This window comes from Sturnira hondurensis, unplaced genomic scaffold (assembly GCF_014824575.4).
Source record: "Sturnira hondurensis isolate 20B ecotype Veracruz unplaced genomic scaffold, ASM1482457v3 Scaffold0008117, whole genome shotgun sequence".
Lineage (NCBI taxonomy): Eukaryota > Metazoa > Chordata > Mammalia > Chiroptera > Phyllostomidae > Sturnira > Sturnira hondurensis.
The window spans coordinates 25592-38181 of record NW_028080748.1 but is presented as its reverse complement, the minus strand read 5'-3'; the positions used below and the strand labels follow the sequence as shown (position 1 = coordinate 38181).

Here is a 12590-nt window from a genome sequence, read left to right as displayed (position 1 = left end):
CGCTGGTGCAATGTTGGTGGGAATGCAGATTGGTGCAAGCACTGTGGAAAATAGGAAGGAGATACTTCAAAAAAATTATTAATGGCAATTGCCTTATGACTCAGTGATTCTACCTCTGAGAATTTATCTGAATTTACCCAAAACACTAATTTGAAAGGACATATGTCCACTCTGTTCATTGCTGACAAGCTGATAACTGCTGGGTCATACATTGGTATCATTTACTATTTAACAAATGGTTATTGTCTGATCCAATGACCTTCTAGCATTTGCATTATACTCCAGTTTTCTGGGGGACAATTTGTAGCTGAACATGATGTTCACAGTGCAGCTTTGGTTAAGAATGACTAGTATCTTGGGAATGTAATTGAAATGGTTATTTTAAAGTAAGCATTAAGACAAATATTACCATAAACACTCATATATAAATTGCAAATTTTTCTCCTTAGCTCTGAATGGTTTTCACAAAGATCACGTTATTTTTAATTCTCACAGTAAGCCTCATTATAATTTTATTTATCGCTTTAACAAACAGATTATATGTATATGTACACACACATTTGGGACATAAATTTCTGTTGTATGTGCTGCTGAAGACATAACCATTCTTGAAAACTGATGTGTAGCTATGGAAAATAGTCAATAGTTGGAGTACTTGTCTGGATAACTCATGGGTAATGTGGCTGTTTTGCTAAGTGAGGGAATAGTTACTACAATTGGCCATGGCACTTAGTGTACCCAAATTTTGCATTTTGCCAATTGGACACTCACCTTAATCCTGTGGGATGAGCAGGTAGGTTATACATGAACATGCTTAGTTTGCAATAAAGTCACATAAATGAGAAGTTGTACAATATCAGATGGGGCTGCATAGTATAAATAATTAGTAAATATGTAAAAAATCTAAAGACTTTAGCCAAACTCAGCATATTATTTCTATTCCTCGCCTATGTGGTTGTTGCCAATTTGTATGTGTAGTAATTGGACTATTACTTTCTGAATCTACATCACTTGCTCTGTATCATCATGGGATCTCCTTCAAGCATGAGCAAAGGACTCAGAAGACTTTGATTTCCACAGGTGCATGAGACAGCAGAAGGGCCAGCTCTGCTCATTTGTCTCTTGATGCATTAGGAATACTCAAGTGTTGTAGCCTGGAGTCTGTGTTTAAATTCCAGACCCAGCATGTGACTTGACATTTTCTCTTTCAGTATGGAGTGTCTTCCAGGAAAATGGGGATAATAAGATCTAACATGGACTGTTTCCTAGGACTATTTCTTCAACAGCTACTTTCTTAACATAAGTTCACTTGGTCATGCTGACAATACCCTTAAGTAGGTAGGTATTATAATTTTTCATACACACCCATTCTTATTTTAAATGATGAATGAAGAAAGAACTCAAGTCAGCATGTGCATACTTTTTACTCGTTAGTGTAGAGCTACGCACGTTTTCATAGAGCTTTCTTCTATTATACGGATTGAATGAATTCATGTTTTGTTTTGTTTTTTGTAATGAAATTATTGGGGTGATATTGGTTAATAAAATTATATAGACATCAAGTGTACAATTCTATAGTTCATCACCTGTATATTGTATTGTGTGTTTACCCTCCGAAGTCACGGTTCCTTCTATCACCATTTATTCACCCTTTAACCTCTTCTACATACCCCTGTGCTAACCTCTCCTTCCCTCTGGTAATCACCACACTATTGTCTGTGTCCATGAGTTGTTATTCTAAATTATTTCACCTTTTCACCCATGCCGTAACCACCTTCCCTGTGATAGATGTCAGTTTGCTTTATGTATTCATCTTGAAGTCTCAATTCAGTTCAGAAGTAACAAATTTGGATGAGTAGAAATGAAGTTTAAATTACTCATATAGGATACTTGGTCAACAACTGAAAAGGGGGGAAATGGAAGGGATGGGGGGAGCTTGGGGAATGGGATGGGATGGGAGTAATAGACAGAAAACTGTACTTGGAAAATAATTAAAAATATTAAAAAATAAATGACTCTTATACTAGGGGTTGTTTCTTCTTCTTTTTGTAGATAAGGTCATCTCATGATCCGTGATGGCATGTGAGTCACCCCATTCCCATTCCATACTGATGGCAGCAGTGACCAATAAAGTATAAGTTCTCTGTCCTCAATGTGGATGTGACTTCAGAATCCTCCTCAATAATTCACTCCAGGAAAAGTGATCTGCTTTTGCAGTGGAGATGGAAACTCTGTCTCTTCCCTACTGTATATGAATACTTTTCCTACACACAAGCTCTGGTCACTTTTAAGTATTGAATAACTTATCTTCTCCTGACTTCTGTGAGGCCTCCCAGTAAAGCCTTCAGCAAATTTCTAATTATCTGTTCTCCTTTACAACAGAAGCGTGTAATCAGATTTTCGCGTGGATGCACCAACTGGTCAATGACTGTGACACAATGGTATCATAAATGGGTCCCAGGTGATTTTTTCCTCATAATTGTAGGTTGTGTATTCTTACTATGGTGGCATTTAGATTTTCCTTGGAATCATGCAAAACCACAGCTTTGTAACTGAATTTGTGCTCTTGGGTCTTACACAGAACCCAAAGATTCAGAAAATAGCTTTTGTTATATTCTTGTTGAGCTACATGGCAACTCTTGGGGGCAACTTGTTAATTGTGGTGACTATCAGCAGCAGCTCAGCACTCCTGGGCTCCCCCATGTACTTCTTCTTGGCTTTCTTGTCCCTCCTGGATGCCTGCTTCACCAGTGTCATTACCCCAAAGATGATTGTGGACTCTCTGTCTGAGAGGAAGACCATCTCCTTTGCAGGCTGCATGACCCAGCTTTTTGCTGGACACTTCTTTGCTGGAGCAGAAATGATTGTCCTCACAGTCATGGCCTATGACCACTATGTGGCCATCTGCAAGCCCTTGCATTACTCTTCTATCATGAACTGGAGGCTCTGTGTCATTCTGATGGGGGTGGCCTGGACAGGGGGCTTCCTGCATTCCACAATACAAATTTTCTTTCTTTTACAGTTGCCCTTCTGTGGCCCAAATGTCATTGATAATTTTGTTTGTGACTTGTACCCATTACTGGAGCTGGCCTGCACTGACACGCATGTGTTTGGCTTTTTTGTTGTGGCCAACAGTGGGTTAATGTGCATCATAATCTTTTCTTTGTTGCTTGTATCCTATGGCATCATCTTGTACTCTCTGAGAACCCACAGTATTGAAGGGAAGCGGAAGGCTCTCTCCACTTGTGGATCTCACATTGCTGTTGTGGTTTTGTGCTTTGTCCCCTGCATAATCACATATGCCCGACCTCCATCCACTTTCTCCTTTGACAAAATGGTTACAATATTTTTCACCATCGTAACGCCCTTGCTCAATCCTTTGATTTACACCATCAGGAATAGGGAAGTGAAAAATGCCATGAGGAATATGTGGAGCAGAATAATGGTAGTTTGTAATGAAAAATGAGACTGATTTGATGGTGTCTATACTTCGCGTATGTTCTAAGACACGATGCAGCTGCTGAACATAGTGCCTCCAGAAAAGAGAGTGGTCCAGGTTCCCTAAGTCTTCCTTGGTATCAGCACTCTCAAAAGCATCTCTGCTCTCCAAGGGACCAATAAATCATAGATGGCATTGAGATTGGATTGGTAGAAGTTTCTGTCTTGTGGGACCCCGCACTTGAAGAGATTTAGGATGAGAATAAGATAGGGCTGTTTTTTCTCTGCACCTGGGTTTTCAAGACCCTTGGGCACTCTTTTCCTTGACCCATAATTGTACCCTTTTACTCTTCTTGGGGCAGTGGTATTGCGGTAGGTTATGAAGAGAGAAATTGAGTTCTTTGATAAAATCTTGCATGAAACTATCCTCCCTAATATTTTCTTTTGCTCCCTCACCTTCTGTCTCTGTGCTAATCTCTGATTCTTCTTTCCTTGATTCTGTTCACTCTCACTCTCCATTATCCTATATACACTTCACTCATTATCTACTGTTGCCTCTCCTAAACTCTTATTCATTTAGGTATCTATGTTCTGTTTTGATATTTTCTTAACCATGCAGCATACAGAACTTGATTCTGGAATTAGGGCAGAAATTTAATGTACCAGTTCTTGTCTTTTTTTGAGGACTCAGGATTTCTCTTTTCTAGTACCTACATGGTCCTACAAAATCTACATGAAATCCACATGAAATGGATTTGAATTTTATGTGACATGGATGGTGAATGCTAGAGAGAGAGGCTGTTTAGTAGTACCCCACTCTAATTTTAACATAACTGTACTTGTAAAAACTTCCTTCCTTCCTTCCTTCCTTCCTTCCTTCCTTCCTTCCTTCCTTCCTTCCTTCCTTCCTTCTTTCCTTCTTTCCTTCCATTCATTCCTTCCGTCTTTTCTTCCTTCCTTCCCTGGAAAAGACCTTCAGATTTTTTTCCAGCCACTGAGTGGACTTTTATTTATGGAGAATAGAGATGGCCGAATCAGCATTTTCAAGAAACTCCCACACGGTGAGATACATCATGCACAGTTTTTCCTTTTCAGAGAAAATCCGAAATTATGATGCTGTAGTTAAAAGCAGGGTGTCATAGTCCAGGTATGAGGCTTAATGCAACGTGTGAGTCTATCACTTAACTGTGCATACTTGGACTAGATACATAACCTTTCTGGCTCTCAGAGTCTTTTTTTTTTTTGATGGGGATTATATTACCCAATTTCAAAGGGTTTAGAAACCAATAATATATGTGGAGTGAAGAGGAGACTGCTTGGCAGATAATATTACCCATGCTCAATAAAGAGCAGCTGTTAGAATGCAAATTGGTTTTGGAAGGGTAGGAGGTCCTATTGATTCAAGTCTAAAGAATTCAGACCTTTTTTCAGTTTTTCTCCTTTAAGTTGAATCCAAATATTGTAGAAATTCAACAAGTGCATATTTCTGCCTCGGCTCTCTGACAACGTTTAATTTATTGTAATTGTATTGTCAATTAGCATTCATATGAGGATGAATGTCCTAATGTACTTTTGAGTATTTCCATCCTGGTGTTTTAGATTAAAAAGGGGAATTTTCAAAGCCTGTAGGAAGAATAGTGTTGTAGGAGCATGATAATTCAACTGGTGTTTACCATTGACAATTATTGATATAATATTGCACTAATATTCCCATATTAAATGCCCAGCAAAGGCACATTGCAGTTCATTAAGGGTAGGAAAGCGTGTCTCACTCACGTCACAGAGCAGAATTTTCTAATTTTAAATAGTTTCATTTAATTTGCCCCAAGTGTATTTGATGTCATGAGTAGCCTCAGATTTCTGCTTCAGAACTGTTCAGGAGTAGTTACATGGCTGAACTGAAGATGCTTTAGTGCTAGTGGTCGTGGCTTTGCCTCTTGCTTAAAATGAACTAAATCGCTGGGGCAATAGAAAACAGAAGGTTCAGGCATCCATCAGGAAGGACATAGGTGGACATAGAGAAAGGTTATTTTTTTCAAATTCCAGGAGCAGTAAGGGTGTACAATTTGAGACATTTAGGGAAATCAGCAGAGGATTATGGAGAGGAGAGAAAGGGCTCTGAAATCTGAAGAGAACATTTCTTAAATACTCAAAAAGGAACACAATTAGCTAGATAGAGAATAAATGTTTTATTACTAAAGTAAAGAATATGCTGGATTTAAGGAACTTATCTAAGAGAGTAGTTTGAGTGTGGTTTCAATGTACTCTTTCAATTTTTAATAATTATACTTACTAGGAATATACATGCAAATGTGACTGATATACACATATAGGTATGTATAAATGCATCTAAAATTCACTGCTTGTAATATGATTACTAAGTACTACTTATGACAACCTTACTACCAGTTTTTCACATACTTTCGAATATTATATGGATTTTTAAGTTGGAACAGGAATTTCTATTGTTTTTGGAACAAACGATGCTAGCATCAGGTTGCTGAGAAAATGAATGACAAAGAAATAGTGGGTACTGGGGAGAGTGGAGAGGCTAAATTCCCAAGGACACACCCCCATGAGGTGGCCTAAAAGCCACAATCCATGGCTGGGAGGGGCTTTGCACAATCTGGTGCAGCTCCAGTGTATTAAAACACATGGTTGTGAAGAAAAGAAAGACCTTGTAATCTTCTAGGAAAAATATGAACAGAATCAACTGTTTCCTATAGAAATGTATGAACTTCAAACTGATTTCAAAGTGAGTATGGAGATTGGGAAGGGCTGGGCCAATGATAGGGCTATTTATGAAAGATTTCTGTTGGTTTACAATTTTTAGTGTAAGATTCTATGTATGTTAGTTGTTACTTTTACTAATGCAAATTTACTATACTGAAGATAATAAAATTATAGTCAAAACCCATCTCCTTTGTTTTTAACTGTTCTGATAGAGGATAATATAGTGTTGTGGGTTTTCAAGTTGATTCTTTTTGGTTTGGGGAATGATGCTCAACCCACAGAGCTACACCAGTCAGGGCTTAGGCTTGATCCTTAAGGTTAACTCTACATACTGAAAGTAAGTCTATGGTATGTTCTCTTATAGATTTTAAAATTATATTAGAATGTGCAAAGAAGCAGAATTATTACGTTTATATTTTCTCACTTAACATATTATACACATGCCTCACTGTGTGTGCCCTCATATTATTTAGTATTTGCAGCATCTTAGCTTGTAGTAATCTGATTTGCATAAACATCTTCCTTTTATAGAACATTTTATATGTTTATATAAAGTGTTACTGTTATGAAAATCATGCATCATCTTCCATGAGACAATTTTCACTACCGCATTTCACCTTTAGAAAATGTTTAAGATTGGGTTCTAAAAAAAGGAATAGAAACATGTTTACAGTCCTGAAAAAATTTGTTAAAACGTTTCTGAAAGGATTACATGAAATCAAGTAGTGTGATTGCAATTTTAGAATTAATATAGTTTCCCCCCTTTCTATTGAATTGACTGGGGTGACACTGGCTAACAAAATTATACAACTTTCAAGCACACAATTCAACAACACATCATGTGTACCTTGTATTGTGTATTCAGCACCCCAAGTTAGTTTGGGTTTGCTGCCATTTATCCCCCCCATACCCTCCTCCACCGCACCCCCTACTTTCCCTTTCCCTGACAATCACCACATTGTTGTGTGTGGCCATGAGCATTCTGTCTTTTCTTTTTCCTGTTTGCTCAGTCTCCTCACTTCTCCCACCTAGCAGACCTCACCCTCAACACTTGTCAGCCTTTTCTCTCTGAGTCTGATTCTATTTTGTTTGTTCATTCATTTTGTTCATTAGATTCCACATATGTGAGATCATATGGTACTTGTCTTTCTCTGACTGGCTTCCTTCACTCAGAATAATGCCCTTCAAGTCCATCCATACTGATTCAGAGGGTAAGCTTTTCTTCTTTTTTACAGCCCAGCAGTATTGCATTGTATAAATGTACCTTAGTGAGGGTGAGGATGTGGAGAAAAAGGAACCCTGGTGCACTGTTGGTGGGAATGCAGATTGGTGCAACCATTGTGGAAATCACTATGGGGTTACCTCAGAAATTAGTAATGGAACTGCTTTATGACTCAGTGATTTTTCTTCTGGGAATTTATCTGAAAAAATCCAAAACAGTAATTTGAAAGAACATATGCCCACTATGTTCGTTGCTAACAAGCTGATAACTGCTAGATCATACTTAGGTAACTTTCTTTTAAATTTAATTTTCATTGTTGTTCAAGTACAGTTTTCTGTCTTTTACTTTCATCTCCACCCACTCACCCAGCCCTCCCCACCTCCCTCCCATTTCCACACCCTCTAGTTCTTGTCCATGTGTCCTTTATATTTGTTCCTGTAAACACTCTCCTTTTTCTCCTGAAAATCCCCTGAAATTCCCTTCCCTCTCCCCTCTGCTTCCTGTCAGCCTTTTCTCTATTTCAGTATCTTTGGTGATATTTTGCTTGTTTGTTTGTTTTGTTGTTCAGGTTAGTGTTAAAGGTGAGATGATATGGTATTTGTCTTTCACCATCAGGCTTATTTACCTTAGAATATAATTCTTTCCACATCCATCCATGCTGTTGCCAAGGGGAGGAACACTTTCTTTCTTTCCTTCTGTTGCATAGAATTCCACTGTGTAAATGTACCAGGATTGTTGGATCCATTCATTTAACTAATGGGCACCTAGGTTACTTCCAACTCTTGATTATTGTAAATTGTGCTACTATGAACATTGGTGTGTATACGTTCTTTTGCACTGGTGTTTCAGTGTTCTTAGGATATAATCCTAGCAGTGGAATTGCTGGGTGAAAAGGCAGATCCACTTTTAGTTTTCTTAGAAAATTCCATAGTGCTTTCCATAGTATCTTTTATTTTTTAACAAATGGTCATTGACTGATCCAAACACTTTATTGTGTTTGCTTTATACTCTTATTCTCTGGGTGACAATTTGTAGCTGAATATGGTGTTCACTGTGCAGTTTTTATAAGAATGTCTAGTGCCTTGGGAATGTAATGGAAATTGTTATTTTAAGGTAAGCATAAAGACATATATTATCATAAACAATCATACCTTTATTGTAAATAGCTTTTTGTTGGCTCTGAATGGTCTTCACAAAGATCAGGTTATTTTTAATTCTCACAGTTAGTGTCATTTTACTTTTTTTACCAGTTTAAGAAACAGATTATATGTATATATACACACACACTTAAGAAATAAATTTATGTTCTATGTACAGTTGAGGACACAACTATTCTTGAAAACTGATGTGTAGCTATGGAAAATAAACAATAGTTTGAGTACTTATTTCCAAACCTCATGGATAATGTGGCTGTCTTGTTAAGTGAGGGAATACTTACTAAAATTGGTAAGGGCACTTACCATAAGAAAGCTTTATATTTTGCAAATTTGACACTCACCTTAATCCTGTGGGATGAGCAGGTAGGTTATACACGAACATATTTAGTTTGCAATAAAGTCATATAAAAACAAGTTGTACAATATCAGATGGGGATGCATAGCATAAATAATTAGTAAATATGTAAATGAGTCTCAAGACTCTAGCCAAACTCAACGTATTAGTTCTATTCCTTACCTATGTGGTTGTTGCCAATTTGTAAGTGTAGTAATTGGAGTATTACTTTCTGAATCTACATCCCTTGCTCTGTGTCATCAGGGGGCCTCCTTCAAGAATGAGCAAAGGACTCAGAAGACTTTGATTTCCACAGGTGCATGAAGACAGCAGAAGGGCCAGCTCTGCTCCTTTGTCTCTTGATGCATTGGGAATACTTGAGTGTTGTAGCTGGGAGTCTGTGTTTAAATTCCAGACCCAGCATGTGACTTGACATTTTCTCTTTCAGCATGGATTGTCTTTCAGGAAAATAAGGATAATAAGATCTAACATGGACTGTTTCCTAGGACTATTTCTTCAACAGCTACTTTCTTTACATTAGTTCACTTGGTCATGCTAACAATACCCTTAAGTAGGTAGGTATTATAATTTATCACACACACCCATTTTTATTTTAAAGGATGAATGAAGAAAGAACCTAACTCAGCATGTGCATACTTGTTACATGTTAGTGTATAGCTAGGCACTTTTCCATACAGGTTTCCTCTCTTATAGGGAATGAATGAATTCATCTTTCTAGTTTTGTTTTATTGGGTTTATTGGGGTGACATTGGTTAATAAAATTATATAGACATCAAGTGTACAATTCTATAGTTCATCACCTGTATATTGTATTGTGTGTTTACCATCTGAAGTCAAGCCTCCTTCTATCACCATTTATTCACCCTTTAACCTCTTCTACATACCCCTGTGTCCACCTCTCCTTCCCTCTGGTAATCACCACACTATTGTCTGTGTCCAAGAGTTGTTTTTCTTAATCGTTTTACATTTTCAACCATCCACTGACCCACCTATCATCTGATAGCTGTCCATCTGCTTTCTGTATTCATTTTAAAGTCCCAATTCAATTCAGAGTTAAAAAAAATGGATAAGAAGCAATATTTTTCAAATGACTCTTTAAGTAGGGGTTATTTCTCCTTTTTGCAGATAACGTCATCTCATGATCAGTGACGGAATATGAGTTACTGCATTTCCATTTCATACGGATGGCAGCAAAGACCAATAAATTACAGGTTCTCTGGCTCAGTGTGGATGTGACTTCAGAATCCCCCTCATTAATTCACTCCAGGAAAAGTGATCTTCATTGTCAGTGGAGTTCAAAACTATTTCTCTTCCTTACTGTGTATGAATACTTCTCCTACATATAAGCTGTGGTCACTTTAAAGTATGGAATAATTTATTTCGTCCTGACTTCTGCCTGAGTTACCACTACAGCCTTCAAAAAATTTCTAATTTTTTATTCTCCTTTACAACAGAAGTGTGTAACCATCTTTTCACATGGATGCACCAACTGGTCAATGACTGTGATACAATGGTATCATAAAATGGTCCCAGGTGAATTTTTCTTTTACTCATAATTGCAATTATCATGTGCTTATTCTCGTGGCATTTAGTTTTTCCTTGGAAATCATGCAAAACCATAGCTTTGTAACTGAGTTCGTCTTCCTGGGGCTTTCACAGAATCCAAACGTTCAGAAAATAGCTTTTGTTATATTTTTGTTGAGCTACATGGCAACTCTTGGGGGCAACTTGCTAATTGTGGTGACCATCAGCAGCAGCTCAGTACTCCTGAGCTCCCCCATGTACTTCTTCTTGGCTTTCTTGTCCCTCATGGATGCCTGTTACTCCACCGCCATCACCCCCAAGATGATTGTGGACTCTCTTTCTGAGAGGAAGACCATCTCCTTTGAGGGCTGCATGACCCAGATCTTTGCTGGACATTTCTTTGCTGGAGCAGAGGTGATTGTCCTCACAGTCAAGGCCTATGACCGCTATGTGGCCATCTGCAAGCCCTTGCATTACTCTTCTATCATGAACTGGAGGCTCTGTGTCATTCTGATGGGAGTGGCCTGGACAGGGGGCTTCCTCCACTCCATAATACAAATTCTCTTTGTTTTACAGTTGCCCTTCTGTGGACCCAATGTCACTGATGATTTCGTGTGTAACTTGTACCCATTACTGGAGCTGGCCTGCACTGACACTCATGTCTTTGGGTTTTTTGTGCTGGCCAACAGTGGGTTTATATGCATCATAATCTTCTCTTTGTTGCTTGCCTCCTATGGAATCATTTTGTTCTCCCTGAGACTTCACAGTACTGAAGGGAAGCGGAAGGCTCTCTCTACTTGTGGATCTCATATCGCTGTTGTGGTTTTGTTCTTTGTTCCCTGCATAGTCACGTATGTCCGACCTCCATCCACTTTCTCCTTTGACAAAATGGTGACAATATTTTACACCATCCTAGCACCCTTGCTCAATCCTTTGATTTACACCATCAGGAATATGGAAGTGAAAAATGCCATGAGAAATGTGTGGAGCAGAATAATGGTAGTTTGTAATGCAAGATGAGACTGATTTGATGGAGTCTACACTCAGTGTGTGTTCTAAGACACAATGCAGCTGCTGAACATAGTTCTTGAAATGAAGAGTTAGAGTGGTCCAGGTTCCCTAAGTCTCCCTTGGCTTCAGCACTCTCAAAGCATCTCTGCTGCCTGAGGGGCAAATACACCATGGATTGCATTGAGGACAGGTTGGCAGAAGTTTCTATCTTGCTGGCCCCCTCACTATTTCCAAGGTTTTCTTTTCGAGATCCAAGGAAAAAAGCATAGAATTCCAAGGACTGATGAGTCAGTGTGTGGAACATGTACCCCTCCATCCCTCCTCTTCCTCACCACCTTTTTTTGCTGTCTATTTTACCTAATATTCCCCACTCAAGCATTTGGAACGCAACGTTTATGTCATAGGAGAAACTCCCAGGAATTTGGTTCTTCCCCATAGTTGGTGGGATTTACACCTGGGTTTTCAATGACCCTTGTCCATGATTCATAACTACACCTTCTCTCTGGGTTTTGGCAAGTGATATTGCAGTAGGTCATAAAGACAGAAGTTGAATTCTGTGATGAAATCTTGCATAAAACTGTCCTCTGTAGTATTTTCTTTGCTTCTCATCCTCTCTGGCTCTCTTTATGCTACCCTCTGATTCTTCTTTTTTTGGTTCGGCTCACTCTCACTGTCCTCCCTCCTGTACTCACTTCACTCATTCTCTACTCTTGCCTCTTGTAGGCTCTTATTCATTTAGCTATGTATTTTCTGCTTTGATATATGCTTCACCATGTACTATTCAGAACTTGATTCTGAAATTAGAGTATAAAATTAAGGTAACAATTTTTGTCTTTCTTGGAGGGCTCAGGATTTCTGTTTTCTAGGATCGACATGATCCTAGCAAGTCTTTGTAAATTCTACATGAAATGGATGTGAGTTGTATGTGACATGGATGGTAAATGCTAGAGAGTGAGGCTATCTAATATTACCCCACTGTAATTTTAACCTAACTGGTCTTGGAAAACCTTCCTTCCTTCCTTCCTTCCTTCCTTCCTTCCTTCCTTCCTTCCTTCCTTCCTTCCTCCCTCCCTCCCTCCCTCCCTCCCTCCCTCCCTCCCCTTCTTCCTTCTTTTCTTCCTTCACTATTTATTTACTTTTATTGTTGTCC

At 38.5% G+C, this 12590-nt stretch overlaps 1 protein-coding gene and 1 pseudogene across 1 annotated transcript; both read left to right on the top strand.

Annotated features, from left to right (window-relative positions):
* The first annotated feature begins 2498 nt into the window (after window positions 1–2498).
* On the top strand, window positions 2499–3466 carry LOC118992182 (olfactory receptor 4C15-like; annotated as a pseudogene).
* Window positions 3467–10480: 7014 nt separating this feature from the next.
* LOC118992181 (olfactory receptor 4C15-like) lies at window positions 10481–11449 on the top strand. The gene has a single exon (XM_037053862.1). The coding sequence runs from the start codon at window positions 10514–10516 to the stop codon at window positions 11447–11449; it is 936 nt and encodes a 311-aa protein (XP_036909757.1). The 5' UTR covers window positions 10481–10513.
* Window positions 11450–12590: the final 1141 nt, after the last annotated feature.